This window comes from Botryllus schlosseri, chromosome 1 (assembly GCF_051294905.1).
Source record: "Botryllus schlosseri isolate E-star chromosome 1, Bs_hap1, whole genome shotgun sequence".
Classification (NCBI taxonomy): Eukaryota; Metazoa; Chordata; class Ascidiacea; order Stolidobranchia; family Styelidae; genus Botryllus; species Botryllus schlosseri.
The window spans coordinates 38,923,081-38,950,502 of NC_137236.1; the positions used below are offsets into that span (position 1 = coordinate 38,923,081).

At 40.9% G+C, this 27,422-nt stretch overlaps 1 protein-coding gene across 1 annotated transcript in view; it reads left to right on the forward strand.

Moving 5' to 3' along the window:
- The window catches only part of LOC145449374 (dipeptidyl peptidase 4-like), a 34,794-nt gene that overhangs the window by 3,578 nt on the left and 3,794 nt on the right, over positions 1-27,422 (forward strand). The window contains exons 3-19 of the mRNA XM_080327725.1: positions 185-300; positions 4,476-4,567; positions 5,566-5,640; positions 6,454-6,506; positions 10,791-10,863; positions 12,066-12,186; positions 13,352-13,506; positions 14,197-14,291; positions 15,684-15,819; positions 16,697-16,852; positions 17,580-17,677; positions 19,283-19,458; positions 23,465-23,641; positions 24,179-24,248; positions 24,558-24,682; positions 24,926-24,998; positions 25,755-25,809. Of these exons, the coding sequence (XP_080183851.1) occupies positions 4,508-4,567; positions 5,566-5,640; positions 6,454-6,506; positions 10,791-10,863; positions 12,066-12,186; positions 13,352-13,506; positions 14,197-14,291; positions 15,684-15,819; positions 16,697-16,852; positions 17,580-17,677; positions 19,283-19,458; positions 23,465-23,641; positions 24,179-24,248; positions 24,558-24,682; positions 24,926-24,998; positions 25,755-25,809 (1,698 nt within the window). The 5' untranslated portion in view covers positions 185-300; positions 4,476-4,507. The remainder of the gene's footprint in view (positions 1-184; positions 301-4,475; positions 4,568-5,565; positions 5,641-6,453; positions 6,507-10,790; positions 10,864-12,065; positions 12,187-13,351; positions 13,507-14,196; positions 14,292-15,683; positions 15,820-16,696; positions 16,853-17,579; positions 17,678-19,282; positions 19,459-23,464; positions 23,642-24,178; positions 24,249-24,557; positions 24,683-24,925; positions 24,999-25,754; positions 25,810-27,422) is intronic.

Consider the following 27,422-nt stretch of genomic DNA (forward strand, 5'->3'; position numbering starts at 1 on the left):
CATTGCCCTGGCCCACAAATTTCAACAATGTTTATCGTGTAAGACTTAGTAAAGCTCTCTCGCTCTTATCATGACATCCTGAATATTAACAATTACGCTTTGACTTTAATACATCCGAAATGCTCAGACTCCGAAGTTGATTTATCCATATCGTGATATTATGACTCTTCCCTCAACTTCACAGAAAGTCAAAATCGCAAAGCCAGACTGTCCTGGCCACCGACAAGGACCCATTCACCTTCGATGACAGTTTCAACGCCAAATTCTCCTACAGAGGCTTCAGCGTCACGTGGATATCAGGTATCAGAGATAGTTTCATCATTGTGTCCTATCTGGTGTCGACACAGGCAAATCTCACGCCTCATTGAAATTGTATCACGTCACAATTTCCATTTGGCTACAAGCAATTTGACGGTCATTTTTGACCGGCTTGCCGAGCATTAAATTTGGAAAACGGGTATCAATCGAAAGCTGACTCTCCTCTGATTGCGAAAATATAAATTTTATTCCGCTCGTGGCCCTGGAACTCCCACAATCAGCCTCGAATTTTTCATTGTTATGGAGATTGGCATTGGGACGCAACAATGCTGTCTGGCGAAACGAGAGAGTAGCTCAGGACGTAACAATGCTGTCTAGCGAAACGAGAGAGTAGCTCAAGAGAAAAGAGCAAGACACCATCGTCGCGTCTCAATGCCAATCTCCATAACAATGAAAAATTCGAGGCTGATTGTGGGAGTTCCAGGGACACGAGCGGAATAAAATTTATATTTTCGTAATCAGTGGAGAGTCAGCTTTCGATTGATACCCGTTTTACCAAATTTAATGCTCGGCAAGCCGGTCAAAAATGAATGTCAAATTGCCTGTAGCCAAATGGAAATTGTGACGTGATACAATTTCACTAAGGCGTGAGATTTGCCTGTGTCGACACCATATAGGACACTATGGTTTCATACTCAGGTGTATCGTAATCCCATTAACCGATACTAAACACGGTCTACTCCTATGCATAGCTGAAGGTATTTATATATTTGGTAACATGACTTATGGATTTTGAAGTATTCTGTGCTACGGCTTCACAAATTTTATCCTTTGCCATTTACATTTCATTTGGTTGATGGTCACAGAATTTTAAGCCAATCCTCCTAATTCCCTAAAACTCAAACTTACGGCGCCTGCTGCGTTTTTCTGGAGACTCCATCTGACTTCGAATGGCAATTATGCGGTAATGCACTTCGATGTGGGTTCAAAAACAGTTACTGTTGTGATATCTGTACATTCTACATATGACTTCACAGGCGTATTGGAAACAAGTCATAAGCTTCGTGTTACAAGTCATTGCACATTTAGACTTATGTCAAGTCGAGTCACAATATTGACTCGAGTCAATAGTGACAATATAGTGACTCGAATGAAGTCAAGTCAAGTCAATTCAAATGAAATATTTGAGATACGAGGCATGATAGAAATAATAAAAGTCATTACATTTTGCAAGATGATAGAAGTACGGATTGAGTTGTACAATATGTACATTTACATTGTACAGGTGCAGCGATCCAGTCTACACCGATTAGGTAATGACCAGTGGCGGCTCGTCCTATAGGGCAACTGGGGCATTGCCCCACCTAAAATTCTGTTCAATAACAATTTAACCATTTATAGACGCACAGCAATCAGTATATACCGAGATCACAGCGAAACCCGCATTATTCTTGTGCTTTCGCTAACAAATGCCCATACATAGCGAAGTCTCTGCGAAAATCGAATTCTCTTCTGTGTTTTCGCTTTGTGAATGCCTAGCCGGGGCTTGCCCCGGTAGCGCTCATAACAAGCTTTCACTATCTATTCTCTCAAAGCCGCGCACAATAAAGAAACGGTGATTTACTCTCTCCTATTCGTAAAATGGCCGAGCAAGTGGGGCAACTATGCCTGTCGCCCCTAAGGTGTGATGTAACAATCGTATCTATATCTGAACTCGGTTACCGTGATATGCGTTGAGTCGACCTTTGCTGGTATATGTCGATTTTGACGGTGTTTCGCACCATGATAATTCTTGAAACTTGGTATGATATGTCGTGAAGGTAGTATTTAGCACTGCTCCAAATTTCAGGCTTGCTACTTAAAGATAAGGGTAGTAATTTCGTTTCCGAAGTTCAGTGTGTGCTGATCTATCATGCACATTGTACAGCAAACAGATTTTACTCAAAAGCCGGTATTGGTCTCCATTGATTTTGACGATGTTCCATACCGAGATCGGTCATGACATTTGGCACAGTAAGTCCTAATGTTAGTATCGACCGCTGTAACAAGTTTTAAGTTTGTCACTGAACTATGTGGGTGGTAATTTCGTTTCCAAAGTCGAGTGAGAGCTGACTCTTCATTTATCGCTTACAGATTTACGCAAAAGCCGTTATTGGTCTCTATCGATTTTAACGATGTTCCATACCTAGATCTGTCATGAGCTTTTGCACGGTATGTCTTGATTTTAGTATCGAACGCGGTGCCAAGTCTTAAAGTTGACGCTCAATGATTGAGGCAGTTATTTCGTTTTCGAGGTCGAGTATGGTAGAGATGCGCGCTGATCTGATACTTAGCCTACCTACATCATTGCGGATCTCACGCAAATGCCGGTGTCTGTCTGTGCTAATCTAGGCTGCGTTCCATAACGAGATCGGTGATGATATTTCCAATGGTATATCTCGATGATCGCATGAAACAGCTAACTAAGATTCTCGGTTTGCATTCAAATATTCACATAATTTTATGTTCGCCAATGTGCATTTCACTGTGAAATTGTGGCCTTCAAACCATTTGCTTACAATCCCCTGTCAAATGCGATAGCTATTTCATTTTCGATGTCGGCTAACAGCTGATCATTCGATCAGCCTATTCCTCGATCTATTTTACTCAAAGTTCGGTGTTCGTCTGTTTGTATTGATTTTGACAGTGTACCATGCCGGAATGGGTTATGAGATTGCGAATGCTACTTCTCGATGATTTCATGTAACAGTATGCTAAGTTTACGGCTTTCATTCATGTATTTATTGATTAATATATTTTCCAACGGCGATTTCGCAGCAGACTTATAGACAGTAAGCCGTATGTGTTGCGTCACAATCTCCAGTTTCAAGGCCAAAATGTACTATGTTGTTCCGAGACCGAAGTTCCGAGGCTGCTGTCCTTAGTTCTTCAAAGACCATTCAAATTGATGTTCTGGATTCAATATGACAGGCCCAATCTATGAGATAACAATTGCGTATGTGTCCGAAGTCGTTGACCTTTGCAGTTAGGCTTACGCAATCTCTCGAGTTCTAGTCATTGGAATTAGTCTGGTCAAGTCAAGTGCGAACATGAATCGTATTGAATCTTTGCTCCGTAAGTAGGCTAGTTTACGTAGTTGCCTTTAGAGCGAAAATTAAAGGTCTAGAAATTGTCCAGTCCATTGATCCAATCGTACGCCGGGTACCTCCGCTTTGGTTGCCTATCACCTGGTCGTAACTCGTAACCACCAGCTCAGTGGTCGAAACACACCAGGATCGTGTACGAAACACTTTCGGACGGCCTATCGATTTGCGTAATCTCTAACTCTACCATGAAATCATAACGCATGCTACTAAGGATGACCTGATAATTGATTCGTGGCATAGGGACGATTCTTAGTTCACGTACATTATGTAAAATAATCCTTTGATTAAAAAAAATGAATAAAACATTTGTTACCACACTTCAAGTCACGGCTCACCGGCAAACCTCTCGCGGCACCTACGTTAAAATCACTGTTGTCGGGAAATTCATGTGACCATCATATTAAAGTTACTTTTTTACGTTGGAAAACGCCATTGTGACGTCATGTTGATAAAAGTCGCTCGCAGCCCTTGCCCCACCACCCGATATTGTCACGAGCCGCCACTGGTAATGACGTGAAATTTGACTCGAAAATTTCGCTTCGAGTGACGAGTCGATTCATATTTCTGAAACGACGAGTCAAGTCAAGTCAAGTCAAGTCAAGTCAATTTTACAGAGTGACGTGAGTCGAGTCGAGTCATGTAAAAATGCTGACTCAATTCATCCCAACAGTGCTTCAGAGTGAGCTATTAGAATTTGGATAGTCCTATTTAATTCTCACAGGTTTACCTGCCTATACTTTGAGCTTGATTACAAAAAGTGTCCACTTATGATCGCGTTGACAATTTTGTTTGTCTGGGGTAGTCATGGTGTTTGTCGACTACATCGGTCATTTACCCAGGCTGATTTTCTGTATTTTTGATTCCGTATCTGCCGACTTGTAGCACGGTCCACTGCTAGGCTTTTTGTAAAACACCACTTACGCGAATGAGGTGGCGAGGAGGACCCTAGATAAGCCTCCAACACTTAGGTTGGAATTCTGAAGTCGACCTCGGTCGGACTCGAACGCGCAACCGATTTGTGTTGCAGCTGCGTTGATAGTCGTCTTAATTGAAATATAAGTTATTTCACAGGAAATGAATATATCTACAGAAATGGCAGTATCATGACGAAAAATTTGGATGACAGCTCCAAAGATGCGGTACTGATGCCACAAGAAGATTACGTAAGACTACCCCATATTCAACAATGCACAAATCCAATGCTCTTAGCATTGTCTGAAATAAGATGTCCCTTCTTTTCATGGAATGTATTGCAAGCCGTATCTGACCTCTCGGCATGGGAGGTCAAGGTCAGCGGGCCTATCATTATTTTGTAATTTGCATAAGGTACAGATTTGTGGCCGATATATTTACCTTTAAACTTTTCGCACTTCTTGTGAATAAGCCTCAACAAAACTCTTGATTCTACTTCAGGCACCACCTTTCCGAAAGGAATATCACAGAAATATATATATAATTTACAGAAATTAGTGTAACCGTTTTCTCAATTATGAGATAACAGTATGTACCAACTATGGATTCATGCCGTTGAGATGCCTACGAATGAGGATAAGCCGCCCAGCAGTTGTGTTGAAAACCCAAGTACGGACCAAAGACCATCATATTTTTGACGCGCTGAAAAACTGCTCGCACGATCTTGTTTGTACTGACCAGCATAAAATTTGGCATTTATAAACTAAAACATTTTCACGGCAAACAACATACAACATTCGGACTAATTTGATGTATACCCACCATGCATCGCTCTCGTAAAACCATGGGACAACCGAAAACAACATGACTGGGTCACTCTTTTCAATTGTCAGTGTCACCAAACCCGACCTGACGGTCTGTCCCGAGATTGAAGCAACATGAATAAATTAAGACACTAGCCAATATATCTACGTGAGATATTTCTCCGATAAGTGCAATTCTTGAGCATATGTTTAGTTACTGTGGGCAGAGACTATTTCAATAGGTTCGCAAGACTCGCATAAATGATACTGATATACCCCACATTTACTATCTACTTTTCAAAATAGAAAGTTACACAAGCAGGTATAATTGGAAGTAGTCCTGAATTCGCAACCACTTGTGTAGAAGTACTGCAAGGTTGGACAGTCAACTCGACTACTCCCAAAGTTAGCAGTGCTCCCTTACTGAAATTCTCTGGACTTCACAGGAATCGAGTGGTGCAATTACATACAGAGTATCAGCCGATTTGAAGTACATCGCGTTGCTAACCCAATACAAAAAGGTAAGTATTTCTCCGATATTTCGTAATATCTTTTCGGGACACCGAGTCATTGTAAGGGGTATGAAACAATATTAATATGTATATCAAGAGAAATGGACTATATAAGCACGCAAATTAACTGATATTTACTTTATAGTTAAAATGGATGCATTAGCTCCGAACATACGTTAATAGCCTTCAATTTTGATAAAATACTATTAATGGGGTTCGAACCCACGCGGGCAATCCCTCGTTTGAACTAAGTCCAGCGACACTCGGCCAATCCAATGCTCTGATTACTGGTCTGACATACCAATACGTTCCTTCTTGAGCCAGTAATAAGTGTTGTATGGCAAAATCGACAGCCGCGAGTATATACCAAATACTGGGTTTCGCGTTCGTACCCGCGCGGACATTCATTTATCGATTATTCTAGCGCCCTCACCACAAGTCCAGCCCATCAGCCTTGGAAATATTGAACCGCCGTATCACTGAGCTTCATTCTGTGCGGTGATGAGCAGAAAAGTTCATAGCCTTCATCATTTCCAAAGCACTGGGTGTGGGCTTGAAACCCCCTTGCCAATTAGTACGTCATTTCCTTCCTAGCCGCAACTAACTTAGGTCTAACGCTTTAACCACTTGGCCAACGCAGCCATATCGTAAGGTCGAACGAACTGCCATACGACGAGAACATACCAGTAATGATGCTACAGTTTTATTTAATTATGTGTAAACGAATGCGTCAGTAATTGAAAATACTAATGACAATTCGCGTCGTGAACTTCAACCTCTTGTAGAGCCCAGATATTTTAATCTCCTAATTGTTATTTTTAGGGATGGAGGCATTCGTACAATGGAACATACCTGATCTACGATGTTACCACGCAGTAAGTAAATACATTGCTTTAGGCCTCGTGACTCTACGATGAGTATTTGAACACGGTATAGAATAGGGGTGGTACGAATATATGGCTCGAGTTCACGGCCGACACATGCGTACCTGTGTCAGATTTGCATTTTAAAGAAAGGGTGAAGTTGTGGTAACGGGAATGTGCAGGGTTGTAACGAGTAACTAGGTTCCGAGCCATCAGTCAATTCCACTGTTAGGGTTTTGACTAAAGTCAAGTCGAGTCATTTGCAAACCAACACGAAGTCAAATTCTAAGTCGGCGAACAGAGGGTCGAGTCCTAGTCATAGTGCTGACGATCGAATACTACTACAAGTTTCGCGTTCAGGCTATGTTTGACGCCCTTTTTTACAACTCTGCTTGGGTGATATCGAATGCTTCAAACTCATAATATAGCCTACTAATTTTCCTCACACTCAATAGTATTCGGCCCTATTTTTCAAGTATCAGTTCTGATCAGCGAAATACGAATAATATGGTAACTTACTATTCTTGGAATTAAGAATGAAATGCCTGGCTTAGCCGTCCGAATCTCGAGTCATATAACTTGTTCGAGTCATGTTTAATGACTCGAGTACAAGTCGAGTCAAAACACAGATCAACTATTCAAGCTATAAGTCGAAGTATTCAAAAAGTGACCACCTCTGGCGATGTGACGTCGCAGATGTTGCTGAAGAAATGCAGAAATGGACTAATTGAAACCTGGACAATGTGCGGCCAGCGGGCCAAACGCAGCCCGCCGAGCTATTCTGTGCGGCCCGTGAAAGGATTCTTGGAATTCAAAACATAAAACGTACCTCGCATGCCTAATCCAGATTCAAAATAAAGTCAGTGTAGCAACTTACGGGTAGCGCAAGAAGTCACTCATTCCATATACTTCAAGCCTTCTTTGTTGCCATTGTCACATGACGCATTATACATTATATTATACGGTCTGTGTTTCAAATTGTTATGTGATACTGTCCAAATCTATAATTCGTAAAACAAGTAAATCTGTGCTCTCGAATACTAATAACTCATCAAATCTATCACCCATAGGATGAACGGCCATGTCTAAAAAGGAAGCCGAAAAAGCTGAAATTCAAAGAAGGCTTAGAGCAATAAATATTTGTATACTAGAGTCAGAGGTAAACCTTTCAGTTTGTGCCAAGTATGTCGCCGTGAATTAGGATTGTAATTAAAGTAGGTCTTATGACAAAACACGAAGACAGACAGTTGGTCAAGCTAAGGCGACTTTCAGAAAAACTGCAAGCTTCGCTCGACATCGTGGCAGTGTTGGGATGACTCGAGTCATGACTTGACTCGAGTCAGACTCAAGTCAACTTTTTCGTATGACTTGACTTGACTCGAGTCACTTTGGAAAAATAACTTGACTTGACTTGACTCGAAGCTTCAAAAATGCGCATTGACTCGTGACTCGGAGCAAAATTTACGAGTCAAATTCAAGTCATCAAGTAAACGGTGTCGATTAAATCACCCTATCTTGTGTATGTTCGGATTGTTCGAGATACGCCGGTGTCACCTGTGAGAGCAACCAGTCATTCACTGATCGTACGATACACTGATCGTCGATTGTTAGATCACAAATAAATAGACTGCAAACTAAACAATCACAGCTTGTGGTGTAGTAGTAGTAGTAGTACAGAGATTGTACCTACAATCTCTATAGTAATAGTAGAAGATTACTCTAAATAGCAATGTGTCTCTGTTTCTTAGATGGATCAATGCTTACGTTGCGCACTGCACAGTGCTCACCTTTGCCAACATTTATGTATGATTTAAATCAAACAAATATAGTTTGTGCGTTTATATACTCACGGATATGTACATGTAGATTAGGTCCCATATTTTGGCTGATAATAACTGACTGTAGCATGTGACTGTACAGTTACTCACGTATTTTATTAACAGTTCTACGTGTGCGTGAGTGATACAACGTCTTTTCGCATGTATATTTAACTAGATATTCGCTATTTGATTCAAGATAAATGATCATCATTGATCAATTAATCTGTCTTTCACACAGCTAGCAAAGTGTAATGACTTTGAATCATCACTCATACATCGAAAATTCAATTTGACTTGAATTGTGACTTGACTCGTGACTTGACTTGACTTGACTCGACTTGACTCGAGTCACCTCCAAAAAACGAGTGACTTGACTTGACTCGAGTCACCTTTGAAAATCGATTGACTTGACTTGACTCGAGTCAAAATCTGTAATGACTCGAGATGACTCGTGACTCGAAGGTAGTGACTTGATCCCAACACTGCATCGTGGCTATTTAAGCTGCGCACTGCTCGAAAGGCAGCGGCCAAGACAATAATCTTTGTAGGCCTGCCACTCCGAATACATTTCATTGCGGTGGTTCTCGAACGGAGGGGGGGATTTTTCCCTATTATAAATTGGGGCGTGCCTAAAAACGTTTGAGAACCATTGTGTTAATGCAGTGGTTCCCAACCGGGGAGGAATTCCCCCCTTGGGGGGAATTTTGCAGTTTTTAGGGAGGAATTCCACTTTAGAATTGTAACATATTTCCCGAATTGTTCATGTCCGAACTGTCATGTAGTCAATCAGATATATCCAAACGTATGCTTTTTATGGCTGCTTTTTGTTTGCTGAAATTATGTTCAAATGCTATTTGAAATCTCTTTTCACATACGAATTCCCCCTCTTTTTTTAAACTAGTTCAGATGTGCTGCAGTTCGCAAGACAATTTTGTAGGCCAGCGACGGCCTCTTAATCAAATATATCCTAAGCGAGCAAATGTCGTGCTGAATCTATCGTAACAAGGCCTCTAGTGTAAGTATTTAACTTATATTTTCGAGTCAACATTTTCAGACAGTGACAAAATATTCCAACGCCATCTATTCAAGTCAAAGAGATCGCTCAGCCTTGCTTTATTTTCAGTGAACAGTTACTCGATCGAAAAAAGACATGGTAAACTTGGTGCAATGTTGCCGAAACGTGATGGGTGTCCTAATTTTCAATGAGCTCCAGCAGGGAATCTGATTACTTGTATGTTATATATCAAGGCTGTAACCAAATCACGAGGCTTTCATAGTTTTGACTCGAGTCAAGTCGAGTCATTTTCAATTCACCATTCAGTCAAATCCGAGTCCAAGTCACCGAGCAGAGGGTCGAGTCCGAGTGATGGTATTATGACTCGAGTCCTAGCCCAAGTCACACTCCAGTCAACACTGTTTGGTGGTCACTTTACTGTTCTTCGAAATTACAATGAAATGTCGATCTTGGCCGTCTTTTAGTCTCGAATCATATGACTCGGTTCGAGTCATGCACAATGACTCGAGTCCAAGTCGAGTCAATACCCAGATTGTCTCGAGTCGAGTCGCTTCCGTATTTTGAGAAAATGACTCGAGTCAAGTCGAGTCATCAGAAAATGGTGACTCGAGTCAGACTCTAGTCTGGTCAACCCTCCTATATATGAAAGCACCAATATTATTGGCCAAATGCATACGCAAACTTGAGAAAAAAGTCGCGAGACCAGTAAATGTATGCATAGTGATTTTCCACAGCAGTTATATTAGCTATTGGTGCATGGTAAGCCGAAAACACAAATGGAAGTATGGGGGTCTGTTGAGTCAAGCCTTCCAGAATTTGTTTGATTGGGACCAAGACCATTGTTTTTGGAGGTCTACAAAGTGTTATTACAGCACTGCTAGAAACAAACACTCGGTACCGCCCGTCTTATTCTCTCAGTCAACAGGTGTTTGCGCGGTACAAATGACCTTTTTTAATCATCCGGCAGATTTATCCTAAGGGGGGAATTTTGGCTTAAATTTCGGCCAAGGGAGGCACGAGATGAAAAAGGTTGGGAACCACTGTGTTAATGTCTTAATTGTAGAACGGCGATACGGGTTTAAAGAGACTTTAAAATGTATATGTTTAATATTGTTTCGAATCTTGGTGGCAAAAGTTTCAATTAACCGCCAGTTTCTCATTACCCAACATCAACACATTCACTGAGCAGCATTTATTAACAATGTCATTTAGAAATAAAATTAAAATACGCTGAAGAATATAGCTAAAAAAATTATCTCTGCCCGCCAACGTATTTTCTACTTTTTATTTGACCCGAGGAGAAGAATAATTGCCCATCTCTGGTCTAATTGCTGCTAATTAGAAATGATACCTGCTTTCATGGTAGAAATTCAGTCTGATGTAGTAAGGAAATTCACTGTATTGCATGGCAAGAGTTCATTCGCTATAGACACATATTACTGATCACTAATATATTTTCAGGACTATAGACGCAACTCTGGTCACTCCGGATGACACGCAGTACTTCGTCTGGGCTCCTTCTGGCAATGCCCTGGTAGGTTGCTGTATGTCTGGTTGATGGTGCCGGACAACTATGGTCTTATACCCCAGACCTCATCGAATTTTGTTTATCCGCTAGTGTTGAATTAGCCGGGAGTCCAATACGAGTCCAATGACATGTTAAGTTGTGTATTAACTCTAGTGTTAATAAGTGATTCGATTCTGATCCGAGCAGTAAGCTTCGATTCGAGTCGAATTACTTGTTATCGCGTCATAACAGCATGAAAGATCTGGAAAGTGGAAATATATACCTCTTATGCTACCACAAAGAATATAATTCTAACTCTAAATCACAAAACCGACCTCACAATATATCATGTCGTGAAGCACGAATCATAATACGGCCATAAGCAACACTGTTGTTTGTTTGTTTGTTCATTTGAACAATATATGGCACTTATCGCCAATAAGATCATTTGCGCCCGATCATGAATACTGTCCTTTTCTTGTGTTTTGTTTTGTTTGTTGTACAATTTCTGCAGACGACTTTCAGTCACACACTCATCTTTCACTCTCTGTCGCACGTGTCCTCGTCAGAGGCCGATTTTCGTAAGCTCGACTTTACTTGCTTGACCGGGCTTTTCTTACGACACTGCATTCTCAGTGAGGTCAGCGATGAGGAGCCCAGATTAACCTCCGACACATAGGAGTAGGTCCGAACCGGGATTCGAACCACCACCATTGGTGTCGTGACAGAGGCGCAAAACCAACTGCGTCATTTGCGTTCCCGTGAACAGTGTTGTATCTGATTTTATTATATTTAATATTAATACATTACAGTTCAATGCGTAATTTTTTGCCTTTCCCTATTTCATTGCACTTTGTGACAATGCAGTGGGTTGATCAAGGCTCACAGATATGTATTTTCACAAACGAGCTATGTAGGCCTACTTCTAGTTTCGTATGCGGTGACACCACCAATAAATGTTTCAAGGCTCTCGCGAAAGACAAAACTGTTTAAATTGAAAATGTCGTTGATAACTTATATATTAGTGGCAGGAAGCATATAATTTCAGTGCTCGAAAAATCAGCTTTCACCACTGGCCTAGAATCAACTTTATCAATACTAGATTGAAATTCGAGTGCTTGAATCATTGTATCCAGATCTTGCAATAAGTCCCGCATAGTAATACCAAAATGGTTCCACCCCTGCCTTGTAGTGAATCACTTTTAACGGCATCATTCGCCCCTTTACAGGCTTACGTCCACGGATTTGATATCTATTACCGCCCGGCCGTTAACGAAGATTCTGTTAGAGTGACATTCGATGGTCGGTCCAATTACATCTACAACGGAATACCTGACTGGGTCTACGAAGGTGAGGGCTTCCCTTAGTTGTCCTTACCCTTACCATATGTCCTGATTTCTCAAAAATAAAAATAGAATTATTTTACGAAGACTCCTGAATGTCCTCTTTTTTTGGATTTCTGGTTACTTGCCCATAGTTTCAACAAGACCTTTAGGCGAGATATACTTATTTCAAAAAGATTTCGGTAGCAACGGTAAGTTGTATACGTTTCAAGAATATTGACGGTGTATAATTTCAATGATATTTAGTCGCGATCTCGGTATAAATGATCATTGCTCATCGGCAAAAGTTAAGGGAACCGCAAAGTATTCATGGGCTGAATCGGTAAAATAAATTTGATTTCTTGTTTTGCGTTTATTTTTGTAACTTTTAATTCCATCTGTGTTTGCAGTATTTGCCAGCAACTGTCGAGGAATTGTAAAACATCATCAAACTCAAACGTATTAATTTGTTTCGTTTTTCGGCAAAAAATATTCTATTTTTGAATTTTGAAAATATGGTAGGCATGCACGTGCTGTTAGTAATAACTCTACGAGCATGTTTGATCATGTCGTCACATTATCGATAAGAGAGACACATCAAATATTTGCTGTGTATTACTGCTGACGAATGACTAGGCGCTCTTGACTTCGCCAAGCATGTCAGCAACAAAAGCTCGTAAACGCTATCATCCCATTGTTTACCATGGTTCGATTTACAACAAGACAAGATATTATAATGAAAGTAATTATTATAACTCAAACAACTTTATGGCTTTCTTCCGGACCAGAATTTGAGATCAATAACAAATATATGAACTATCCCCTTACCAAACAGTTCCCCTCATCAGGAGATGATTTATTATTGACCCCGCGTCAGTGAAATATAACTGAAGATAGCGCGGAGAAAATCAGCATTTAATTGTTGTTGTTGGATAACTGAATAAAGATGAGTGAAAGAAAGGTATATTTGTCATATTCGCAGCGTAGAATACGTGTCAATCAGGTATAATGCTCTTGCATAAGGGAAGCATTGCTTTCAATTCCAATGGGAGGATTCGAGTCACATTACCCAATCCCTATAGAGTCATAAACCCCAGTAAGCTAGTGGGTGTTGTGGAATATATTATTTGGTTCGAAAATCCGTTGGAAGTCCTGAACATTCTGTTCCGATGAATATCTCGTTTTACTCTCAGAGGAGATGATCTCAAGCAACAACGTCATGTACTTCTCTCCTGACGGATCATATCTCGCTTTTGCAAAGTTCGACGACTCGCTATGTCAACGGATCAACTTCGAACGATACGACGGAGGAATATATCCCGACATGCAAGTCGTCTCCTATCCGAAGGTAGTAACATATGATCCTATATATTTTTTTCTTCACATAAAGTGGTTGACGTTTGATACTGTTATAGGGAACATGCAGAAATCCGATACCCGGTGATGGTAAAAGTAGTCAGTGTTTATACTCAAGTAGAAGTAAAAATACAGCCGCTGATTCCTACTCAATTACAAATAGAGTATCTGGTTTCAAAACACGCCAAAACTGCTTCAAATGGAAGTGGTAAATGTGAGAATGAAGCGCAATAAAGTATGTAGTTTCAAAAGTAGATTTGGTCGAGGGGTCGCATGATTTAAGCAAGTAGTCGGGAGGAGTTATACTTTGAAAATCCAAACTTTCACATTGGCGAGCAACACAAAAGTCATAATAACGCTACAAATAGGTATCATTTTCAAATATATATTCAGGTACTGCGTTACAAGGGCTATTTTGCATATTTGCTGTCATGCCTAATACCTTTTCTACTTTCCAAAATTCAAATTGAAAAAATGAAGTAGTCTTGCTTTACAAACTGATAGGCAGAAGTGAAAGTTGTTTGAAAACATTTATGATTGAGTACACTCAGTTGAAGCTGCTTGAGTTCTCCGAAAAGTAAAAATATATGTCGTTGTAGTCCGAGGGTTCGCCAATTGGCAAAATACCGAATAAGGTACGGATATATTCTTCACATTGTGAGAACAAATTTTTTTTTTTCAGTCTTCAACAACCCAACCAACCAGTGCGGTTTTCGTTTACGACGTCACTAACAACGCCACGTATGATGTGGACCCACCCGCAGTCTTTTCATCTGTGTAAGTACTAACAACACTTGTCCCGAAATCACAAACTGCTCTTTGAGCACTGGTCGCGTCGCGCTATAATGAAGTTTTGATGCATTGATGAACCGGTGTTTCGTTAAAGCCAGCCGCCATATCTTTTCCTTGTATTATGTATGAAAATTCAAATCACACACTCAAGATTAGAGATGGACGCAATGATTCGCGAACCCGAATCTGAATCGAACATTACTTTTAACGATTCGACTCAAGCAGTGAGGCATGTTTTTGCGAGTACTTAAATTATACGGACCTTCTTAATGAGAGTTAATTTATTCGCAAAATTTTAGTTTCGATAGCATTTTCAAATTTGGAAGCCTTCGATTTGTCGCAGTGCAGCATTCGGTTCATGTAGTAGTGGAATAGTCATGTCAAAATATACCGAAATAATTTAATGTGATGTACAGCTGCCGAAATATTCATTGTTACCTAATAAAAGGTCCATATGTTAACATTCCACGTCTTTCATACACCTATGACATCATAATTAGTTATACTCGAATGTTCGAATCGACGCCTAATACTCGATTCAGGACCGGATCACTCGTACTCGATTTTATGCAGAGCTGCTAAATATTGGATTTTCGCTATATCAATCAATCGATATCTAAATCATTGTTGGTGCCGTCCATATCACCATGGCGATACTTTCCATATCCACTATAGCGCAATATATGGACTGGAGGTTCGTGCAATGCATGGCGTCACACGCAATTAAAGATCGGAGGAAAATCGCAGGACAATATATATTTTGTGCCATTAAAGGTATAAGTCATATAAGGATATCTTTACCGTGAATGAATGCATTGCGTCAATAATACAGGTATCATATATGTCCATTGTCCACCTTAAGGAGGACGATTTGTCCTCTTTTTTCAAGAAATCGAAAATGTCCGACGACGACGCTTAAATTGCCTTATTTTTGGTAATTGGTCATCACTCAGAGCTCCGAGAGCCAGGCTAATAGACAGACACACCTAAATACGGCATAAATTACGAGAATTCTGCAATGCAAATGCTCGAGCGGGTCTTTGGAGAGTCGGACGGGAAATCTTACCTTTTTTAAGTCGACACGTCAGCGTAGTGTTAGTATAAAGTGGGTCATTCGGGAGTCAAGTCGAAAAAAAATACTTTTTTAAGTTAACACAAAATGACTTTCGTAAAATATTCTCTAGTCCGGAAATTTAACTTTTGTAATTTGTGAAATTGTCCTTTTCCGAACCCAGAATATGAAACCCGAATATATAAGGGCTCATTTTATGTACTCGACAAATACCAAGCCGCGATTGCAACCATGTGTTTGCCATAGCATAGCGGCTTACGAATTCTTCAAGTTAATTGGTATCGTTTTGAAATTCATCTGACCAGGGACTATCTTTTCAACCGCGTGACGTGGGCGAAAGACGATACGTTCGCGCTCACGTGGAGCAATCGAGTCCAAAACGAAAGCGTCATGCACTTGGTGACAGTAAACAGCGGCACGCAAGATACTACTTCCATAACTGTAAGTTATCATGATATCGCATCAATTTGGGATTCCGTTGTTGTTGTCGTTGTTGTGTGATCTATGCATGCGGATTTTCGACTATAATGGTCAGTTACTGAGGTCCCATAATCGTTATGATGAATCCATCGCTGACGGGTTGTAGAATGGCCAATTTCTAAGCTTTTAGAGACACCCCTTAGGCCGGTGTGGTGACTTGACGGAACCTAGATAAACCGTCAACATTTGGTGAGAGATTCCAGAGGCCACTTCAGTCGAACTCAAATTCGAAATCCATTGGCGTTATACCTGTGCCTCACACCAGGGTTGTAACCAAATCTAACGGTTCCGAATCACAAGTCAATCTCAAATTTGTAGTTTTGACTCGAGCCAAGTCGATTCATTTCGGATTCACTAACGAGACAAGTCCAACGCCATGTTGGCTAGCAGAGGGACGAGTCAAAGTTATAGTGTTGAGACTCGAGTCCAATTGCAAGTCATTGCGTTCACTTTTCAGTTTTAATTTGAAGTCATGCTGGAACAACTTTCAAAACTCTGTTCGAGTGAGATATAACACCACCCCTATTACATTAATTTTCTTTGCTCCTATCAGTTGTTGGCCCTATATTCCAAACACCAGCACAGATAGCCGAATTATCATTCATGGTGTTAGCTTGTCTTGTCTAAGGAGTTTCAATGAAATGACTGTCTTCGCAGTCATATAGACTCGATTCATGCGCCATGACTTGTCTAACAGCCTGGTCGATCACAAATCGACTCGTGACAAATTTGGAATATGACTCGAGTAATTACAACCACGTTTCTTACCATCACGCGATCTCGCCGAAGGTGCTGCTGTTTTTTTTTTTTGCAATTCAGTCTGAACATCTTTACACAGGATGATCAATTCTATCATTCGAGTTCAACTGGTTGGGTTTACCAACGCCGGCCTCATTGGATACCGGTGTTCGCCAATATCACTGTGGTCGACGAGGCTGAATACTACACCGTGCTTCCGAAAGATAACTGGCAGCACTTGCATTTGGTCAGCAAGGTGCGTACTGCAGCCATAAATAGAAACGGAAATTGAAATAGATAATATAATAGATGGTCAGTAACGAATGACTCCAGTACTCTAGAAGGTTTCACCAGTTTGCATTAAGTACTCAAATAGTTATGACTTAGACTAAATCACTTCTACTGGAAAATTTTCAGGCTAAACTATTTAATTTTTACAGTTTAGATTTTGAAAATTAGAATGTAGTTTTGGAATGCGCTTGCAACACTCTTACGAGTAAAATTGACTTACAAAATATAGCCCCTTGCTATAGTAAATTTTCGAAGATTCTATGTAGTTTCATTGTTATCAGTCATTTTTCGATAGTCTTACATCGTCGAAAGCAGTCGCCTCTGATTAACAGCTAATACATTCCTGCCCGTGACCAAATCTACTCTTTGAAACTACTTGCAGGACTACCTTCAAAATCTTTCATTTCTACTTCCACTTTGAGCAGTTTTGACATGATCTGCTGATCTGACTATTTTGACCATTTCCCCATAGGGTATAATAGCATCATGAAATTTACAAAATACAGTAGCATACAGTTGCAGATACACCGATACACCTAATCCCGTTCATTACTTAGATTTCACTAATAAAATAGACGCAAACCAGCCTTCATCGTGCAGTCCACGTCGCGATATCCAAAATCTAAAAGTTGAGGCCGACTTCAAAACCTATTTAGGTATAAGTGGCTAATCAACAATCTTCTTTATTGCAGAATGGTAGAATACCAATCACAGAAGGCGAGTTCACGGTGACGTCGGAAAGCGCGTCGTATCCTTCCGTTGAGGTGTACGATCAGGATACCAAGAAAATGTAAGTCGACAGATTTATCGTTTCTTTGAGATGAAATAGGACTTATATAAATGTAAATATAAATGTACTAACGTTACGCCTTGACTACAGCTGACTTGAAGACTACACATATTGATGTGGTCGTATCGCTGTGTTTGTCTTTTTTACATATCTGTGTGAACTCTCATCGTACGAATAAAGAATCTGTCCGTCTGTTATATTCGGGTAAGAACGATGCTAATGTGCATCCACCCTCCTTGATGCTGCCTGTTGTCGATTGCTCTTCTTCGGATTAAAACTAGTGTTGGGATGACTCGAGTCACCTTTTTCGTATGACTTGACTTGACTCGAGTCACTGTGATAAAATTACTTGACTTGACTCGTCAGAAATGTGGATTGACTCGTGACTCGGAGTAAAATTTACGAGTCAATTTCAAGTCATCAAGTAATCGGTTTCGATAAAAATCACTGTATCTTGCATATGTTCGGATTGTTCGCAAAACGCTGGTGTAACCCGCTAGAGCGACCAATCATTCAATAATCGTGCGTTCAACTGAGCCTCCATTATTCTCTCACAATTAAATTGACCACAAACGAAGTGATCGAAGCTTGTAGCTTACGTTGTCGTAAACTAGTATAGTAGAGTAATTCAATAGCAACATGTCTCTTTCTGTTCTCTGTCCATGCCTCAACCAAACCTCTTGTTCTATTGAAATTGAATTCGAATGTAGTTTATATAGTCCTGAGCCATTGGCGCAGGCTGGAATTGTATCATATCATTTCCTAAATGGGTAATGTATTGCATCTTATCAATTCGTTTCTCAATTCTCTATTTTGGCTGGTTACTATAAACTGAGGCTAAGCAGTTATATGTATATGTGACCGACACTACGCCTTCTTGCGTGTATATCTAACTCTATATTCGTTAATCGGTTCAAAATCAATGACCACTCAATCTGTATGTCAGAAAGCTAACAAAATGCAATGACGTAATCATGCCTCATACTTCGAAAAGGTAACTTGACTTGAATTGTGACTTGACTCGTGACTTGAATTGTGACTTGACTCGTGACTTGACTTGACTCGACTTGACTCGAGTCACCTCGAAAAATCGAGTGACTTGACTTGACTCGAGTCACCATCGAAAATCGATTGACTTGACTTGACTCGAGTCAAAATGTGCAATGACTCGAAATGACTCGTGACTCGAAGGTAGTGACTTGATCATAACAAAACTAAATTTTGTATCATGAATGTCCCCATTCGGTTGCGTTGTCATTCCAGTGACTTTTATCGCACTAATTTTTATTATATATTTTTCGATGTCAAATTCTGCCACAATTGCAATTCATTTAATAAAATTATTGAGTCGTCCCAACGACTTGGTGACGTCAATCAATTAAACTGCCCCCTTGACCCATTATTATCATCTGTATATTAACAAGAAAACTGGTAAATACACACACTATCCGTGAAACGCATGTTCCCTAAGGTAAATTAGAGTAATATTCGATGTTTCGTGCCTCTCATCAAGGAGAAGGATCTCAACTTCATGCATTTGGAAATTGGGAGGTAAAGGTGTAATAAACTAAGACGATTGACAGCAGCGTTTAATTTATTTTTCAGATACTTCTCCGCTACGAAAGCATCACCGCAGCACAGACACATCTACAGAAACTCCGTCACTCCGTCCGAGCCGGAATGTATCACTTGCAAGTACGCAACTATGTACGAAGGCAGATGCGATTACATCTCGACCTCGTTCAGCACCGACGGCAGTCGCGTGATTGTACGATGCGCAGGTGATTACAGCATTGTAACGTCGACATATGTCGTGTCGCGGTTGAACGGATCCCCGCAATCGTACTCAATTTTCTAGCGCGTGCTGGCTAAGTGATCATGATATGATAATCTTAAATCAGGGGCGGGCAACATACGGCCCGCGGGCCGGATCCGGCCCGCGACTGGATTTTGTCCGCCCCACGGACTATTTCCCGTCTTACATGATAATGTGGCCCGCGGCCCCAGTCTGCTGAGATTCCCCACTACTTGCTTAAACGTCAAATTTTACTGACTGTATATTATTATATACGTGGGTGCGCAGTCTGCGCACTACCCAGCGTGCGAGAGTAGAGCTTACGCGTAAGTTCGTCGAAGCGAGAAGACTTTCATTATCGGCATTTACCATGTGCTCAACCCAAATGAAATGATAAATCTTGTTAAACTTGGGGTACCGAACTTATCGAACGCCTTGTAATCTGAATTAAGGATTGCACCATAGTGTGCTATATGGTGTGGACACAAGCAAATCTCACGGCTCAGTGAAATTGGTCTACGTCACACTTTCCATATGGCTAAAGCCAATTTATGGTAAAAAAGGCAACCATGCAGTCTGAGCAGCTCAGGAGCAAGTGCGCACGAGAGTGAGAGTGCGAATGCTCAATCGGTTGCGCAAGAATGACCAATAAGCTTGCGGCTGGCGCTGTTCTCAAATCTGCATTGTCTTCGTGATTATCGGCGAGAAATGGCTTTGGAGTGACATTGCTGTCGCTTAAATACATTCATTAAATACGATTTATTCCGTGTATATGTGGATAAATGGGCGAATAATGTACGATTCTATAATTCGGCCCGCCAAGTACCCAATTTTCCTGTATCCGGCCCGCCGACTGGAGAAGTTGCCCGCCGCTGTATTAAGTCATTTGTACCGCGTTGATAAAAAATGTATAGGGCAGTGGTTCTTGGCATATACTAACCTGGTAAACCCTTACAGCTACGCTAATATGCATGCCTTTGGTGAAGCCCAAATTTTCGAGTAGTCACTAAAACAAATATATGAAGCCGAAATTTCCGAGTAGTCACAAAAACAAATATAGGTCTCCAACATATCACTTCTCAAAATATTCGGTGTCCTAACCCTAACAGATATGAAGAAGCTAGTAATTGCTAAGTTTATGAATCAGTTCCACTGCAGTTAGCCTGTCTACCCAAAAACTTCAATGACTTCTTTACCTCGGTATCAAAAGTGCATAAGTACAACACATACGTGCGTTCACTTCGCCCAACTGCCATATGCTTGACATAAAATGTCATCGCTATATCAAATATACCGGAAATTCAGTGTGGAAAAGTATCTCGCCGGCTACCGATAGTCGTCAAGCATGTCCAGTGTCCACATTCAAATCGGAATACAAACTATTTTTACTGAATCAATACTGGTCAGCCCGCAAGTTTACCGGACCACGACCTGGCATATCGATCTCGCCTTCCGACAGATGACACCTCTTTTTGTTGCATGTCCTTTTATATTTGTCAATTTTTACTTTTCATTCAGTGTGCATGCCTCCTATTTACATCGCGTAGGCCAGTTGGGTGTCTGATTTCATAGACTATTCTAAGTGATATCGACACTTTTCTATCTTTCATTGTGTCGTATTCCTGTGCTGTATTGAAATGATGTAAATCAGTGGTTCTTAACCTTTTTTCTTCCAGCGCCCCCTTTCAAAAATTATCGTGCTCCAGCGCCCCCCCAACTTCATATTGTAAGGAATGTAATAAAGACAATGAGTAAGAGGGAGGGCCGTAACAGCACTTCGTTAACCCCCCTAAAAACGATTGCCTTGCGCACCCATAGCGTGATAAACCGAACTTCTGAGGGCTTCGCCCCCACGAACCCCATATCGTGATTTTGATGGTCAGCAAAGTTTGTGTGGCCTGGTCGCCCTAAGTACCAAAATTTTCCATAATGCATGAATGAATAGGTGGTAATTACATATATAAGTCGCTATATAAACTTTTTATCCTCTCAGCCCACGTAATCAGATTTACCAGTAGCACTGAGTGAGCTGTTGTATAGGAAAATAAAGGGCACGTAATTATTAATTAAACATATTCGGGCGTGCCCGCAAGTACAATTATTCGTTACCAGGGCCGTAACAGCACTTCGTCAGCCCCCCCCCCCAAACTAAAAACGTTGGTCCTGGGCCCCATCGGGTGATAAACCAAAATTCCGGGGGACTTCACTTCCAGACCCCCATTAGGCTGTCCGCTATTTGCTGATAGCCTATTAGGTATCTACATTGGGTGTCCATTTACTGAGGCATCTAATCTCGCCTATTCGCGCGAAGTGCGAAAAAATTCACTAATTAATGATTGAATTGGTCAATATCACCGGGAATTGCATGTTAATTGAGATCAATTTTTATCCTCTCTCTGCTCACGTAAACACATTTACCGGTAGAGCTGAGTGAGGTGCAATGTTCCCTCTAAGCTGCGCACGTGCACAGTACTGACACGGTCTCTGCACACAGAAAATCTACGTTGCGCACAACAAATCCGGAGTTATTACCTTTTTTAAGTCGTTACGCACTGTTGTCCAAGGGTCAGCGCAGTGAGTCGTTGAGTGTGCGCAGACTAATCAAAACTTCAAGCGAACATTGTGAGGTTTCTTGGAAACTGTAGGGCCCGTTACTAATAATTAAACATATTCGGGCGGGCGAACCCGTTGGTATGACTTCGTTGCATAATGTTATTTCCTGTCTGCAATATCAAAAAATATAGAATCGCTCAACGGGGATATCGCCCAGCAGGAATATCCCTGTCGCCTAATCGTACTAAACTAAAAGACGCACACGATTTCAGGTTGATATTTCTTTACTGACATATAATTTTTCCCTGCCAGATGGAATTCGTCTTCTGGGGTTCTGATTGCCAATACAGGAACATTCGGTGTCGGTCATTTAGGCGCCCATGGACAATTAAACCTATATGTATTTTGAAGGCTATATGTAACGACGTTTTCGGTGTTAATTTGCTCTGAATACTCATTAAGGATATGTCCTATCACCACATCATCTACTGCGAAGCCATTTTTCTCCAGCGCCCCCCATACCGCCCCCCTGAGCCCAGCGCCCCCCATATCGCCCCCTGAGCGTTTCCGCCCCCCTTCAAGATCGCCAGCGCCCCCTGGGGGGCGCTGGTGGCAAGGTTAAGAACCACTGATGTAAATGATAACAATATATTGAATTGAATAGATTAATATAGAATAGTTGATGATATAGCGAAACCATTATATCATGATATTCACACAGAACAAGAGATTATAATGAATAATTTCTGCTAGTGATTGTAACTTCTACTTTGTGAGTTGCGAGAGCGTCCTGACCTCCATCGGACTCCAGGGGATATGTGGGAATCAACCCCGGTTAAGAACCTCTGATATATCGGCAGGTATTTTCATTCGCTCAGAGCATACAAGATATGCAACTCTTTACATAAGAATATAGTAAAGTTTCGACCGGGATACTGGGTGTAACTATGAAAGCGACACTTCTTAATATGCTGCTGACGATACTATACGCACGCAGTCCTTGCCGCACCTGACAATGGCTTACCAAACTGTGGTAACCCTTTGGGTCGAATTGTCAATGGCGCATAAAACATCTTCTAAAGTTACATAGGCCTATTCCAACACTGCCCATACTTTACAAAGTCGAAAATTCTAAAATGGGGTGGTTTTCCCTGAAAACTCTTAGGTATAGACTGGACAATGGGCATGCATGTAACAGAAAAAAACATTACCCCAGCATGTAGTTAAGGTAGGCAAACCTACTGTGCTTGAGTGTCTGGAAAATGTAGAAGGATTCATTTATTGGTGATGCATAGTTCTGCTATACGTTGCTCAATTTCATCAGTTACTAATCGAAACAGCGTTAAATCGAATCAAATTGGTTTCGAATTGGACCACAGACAATGTAGCAATGAAGCAATGTACGATGCAAGTATATATAAATAGCTTTAATTGCCCAGGTGACTCACTACCCCCGCTCTACCTAATGGCGAAAATCGACCACACACAAACGGATCCAGACATGGTCTTTAATGCTGAAGAAGAGCTCGAAATGAACGAAGATCTGGTGACCACAGTTGAAAACACAGATGTTTCGACCAAAGAATATGGCACCTTCGAGAGCACGTCTGGATACAGTGAGTGCTGGAATTGATGCGTTTGTCGGGTGAATTGTTCCGATGTGAGGTTATCCGAATTATCCGGGTGTTTAATTTTCGTGCCACTTTAAGTTAAAGTGTAACGGCCCCATTTTCGTACTGGAAATGCACTATACAAAGCTTCACACACATACTGCGATGTATTGACACCACATCATACAATGGTTATGGGCAGGCTGTCACGCGACCGGTCGACTCGACGTCTAAACCAAAAAGAGACAATCTCATGATTACAAGAAACCACGTGCAAAATTCATGACCGCAGATATCATAAATAACCAGATTTGCACCATGACCGCTACAGGTCCGCTACAAAAGTCTTTACCCTACAGGTACACGCATGCTCCACATATCTCTCAGACTTTTGATAGCTCTCTAATATGTAAGATGACCTTCAACATAGTCTATCGCTATATTTCCCTGTTTAATATGAATAAAAAAAGTTTGACAATGCTTTGTGAATGCGACAAAAAATAAAGTAATATCACTTCCAATTCTTTTGAATTTTCCTTTTAGCCTTCTCCTACCAAGTTTGGAAGCCGCCAAACTTTGATGCAACCAGGAAATATCCTTTATTGATCGACGTGTAAGTCGTAAATGATTGCTTTGTTTCTCTATAATTATATAGGCTATTCATAACGATATACTCGCCATGAATGTGTTTCTCACTGTGTTCGTTGTCAGAATGTTGAAGTGGACGAATCCATCTGAAAACCAGAAGTCATCGTCTGTAAAATAACCTCCATCTTCAACAACATGTCATGCTATTCGCAGTTTATCACTTGGGAAACTTAAATATCGGCAAAATATTCAGTTTCAGTTCACTTCAAACCGACAACGTTTACAAGTTAAAATTTATGTCAATTCTGTAGCATTAACCTACAATTGCGTACAGGTATGCAGGTCCCGGATACCAGAGAGTCTACAATGGTTGGTCTCGAGGATGGTCATCCCGGTTCCTACCTAGTGCTATGGACGTAGTCGTGGCCAGTGTCGACGGAAGGGGTTCAAATTTTTACGGTGCGTATAAAAATGTGTCAGGGGACCCCATGTGGACTGAATGTCAACGACATTTAATCACTCTTATCTAACAAGTAATAAGACACGAATTTGACAAACATAACCGCCGTGATAAAAAAAAAAAGTAAGAAATAACGACTCTGGTTATACTACAAATATTTGCTTCTAGCGAAATCTACTCAACTTGAAGATAATTGAGTTACATGGGAATTACTGGCCTTGCAATCTAAATATTATTTGTAGGCGAAGACTTCATGCATGAGGTTTACAAGAATTTGGGAGTTAAAGAAGCTCTCGATCAGCTGGAATTTGCTGAGTAAGTATTTTCTAATCAGAATTTTCAATGATTGATGACGACAATGCAAATAAGGAAGATGGAGGTATCAAAGAGAGTAGTGGTTCTCAAACGTTTATCTACACGCCAATCTTTATGAGAGTGAAAAATTTCGCTCCCACCCCTTATTGTCATATCACAAAATGCAACCGCAATGCCCGCAATCCCAACGGACAGTTTGATGACATGGAAGGTTATAACTGTTGAGAATTCTCGAATATTAAATTCCGGCTCTGCACAGAGCAACAGCTATATATTGAGATAAATCGCGCGGAGCGCGAATTGTGTTTTAAGTTTGCCGCAGATTCGCGCCACCCTTCAGATGCTTTCACGCTCCCCATGGGGGCGAGCGCCTCAGTTTGAGGACCACTGATATATAGATGAAGCCATAAATATTTGCAGAACCGAGTATCAAATTGATTATGATTGCTCACTAGCATCACGCTTTTCGGCGAATTACTTGTTGTTTAGGTGTAGGCCTATCTTGTATGTTATTTTAAACCGACACGAAATTATTTATGATACTTGAACTCGAAGTGTGATTTGAAAGTCTTATATAGTTAAGGAAAATGGAAATAAATATAAGCAAGTAAATATATTAGATTCGCCAATGAAATTGCGGAAAGATGCTGTTGTACACTATATTCATGCAGCATTCTAAAATCATAAACGGCAATATGCACTGGTAGCTCATTAAATACGTGCGTTACGAATCACAAGCTGACATTAAAATTTCAGGTACATGGGCAACATGGATTGGATCGACGAAACGAAAATAGCAGCCTGGGGATGGGTAAGTACGAAAGATGGTCAAAGTAGTCACCGTAGGTAGCCCAATCAAGTATGCGTAGAAATAGCGATTTTCATGTGAGCAAAAAAGTGGTTCATCTAGACCAGTGGTTCTCAACCTTTTTCACCTCGCGGAACGGTAAAATTAAAAAAAAAATGTCTGGCGGACCGGTGCACTTCAAAAATTGAAATGAAGCCAAAATGTAAAGTATGCAAACGTTTTTTGCAATTATATGGTGCTAGAGAGGGACATTTAAAGGGTTTTGATCGTAATTAATTATCTTCATGATAGCATCCATGTGATTTTATGGTAGTCAGTCTGCTGACCCGAGGTAAAATTGCCTTATCCAGATAAACGTGCTGCCGCCGAGAGTCGTTTACAGTCTTTTGCGCCGAAGGTCGTTGGTTTAACCGACCGCGCCAACTCGAACCAAGTTGAACGAAGAACCTTGGCGTGCTACCTTGCTCATTGCCCACTTCCATCAGACGCATACGCTACTCTGGCAACTACGAATACAACGTGTGCCGCAGGAAAACACCTCGCAGCAACTATACCGGCCATCCGGAAATCCGGGCCGCAAAAGCACTTCGTTAGCCCACCCCAAAAAACGTTGGTCTTGGTCCCCCACAGGGAGATAAGCCAAACTTCCGGGGGATTCACCCCCAGACCGTACAGTTCGGTGGATGTTTTCACCTGTACTTGTGAGCACATTCATTCTACTCGGTGTAAGCAGAGAGTTTATGTAGCTTAATCGCGGCAATACCGAATATTATCGATCATTCATGACTGAATCGGTTTTCTCGCTGCCGAATTTTTGGCACACCCTTCGGAGTTCCATGTTAGGCTATACTTCATTACGGGTTGGTACGTCGTGGCGTGGTAATGGCTGACGCCGAAATGCCTATTTCTATAAATCATGCGTATATCTCGGAGAAGGGCATCTAATATGCAAGACATTTAGTGACACTAAATCGCGCAAAGCGCGAAAAGAAATTGAAAAATGTTGGGAAAAGTTTCAGAAAAATGCGCTATGATTTAGGTTGTTTGCAAAATAATTTGGGCACTTTTCAAGCTCGACCCCTATCCAATTGGGCGGTTTTGGGTGCCCCAGTTACGGTCCTACACAAAATGAATGAATCGAAAACGAATGATCGCGCCAACTGCGCTGTTTAGCGATGAGTCAGTTCGTACCCGTTCTGCACTTGTCGCTCGTCAAATACACGTCTTGATCTATAAGTCAAATCGAACATGTTCCAAGCCACAATGATACCTCACGAACTTCTGAATTATTATAAAATTTGATGTTTTATTTATTCTATCAATGGACAATCCTTCAACATTACATCTTGAAATTGAAGTATAAAATTGTAATATACCTCGCGGACCGGCAGGAATGTCGTCGCGGACCGGCGGTTGAGAACCACTGATCTAGACCCAATTTTGCTCAAAAAAACTGAAAACTTCAAAGTTGAGATCGCCAAAGTAGCCTAAAATCATAAAAACATGAAGAATTACTGCAAATACACAAAATCTAATTCATCCAATTAGGATATTTGTAACATTTCGTTTCACACCAACTCTGGTATAGGTAAATTATATAGCCTAACCGTAAAAAA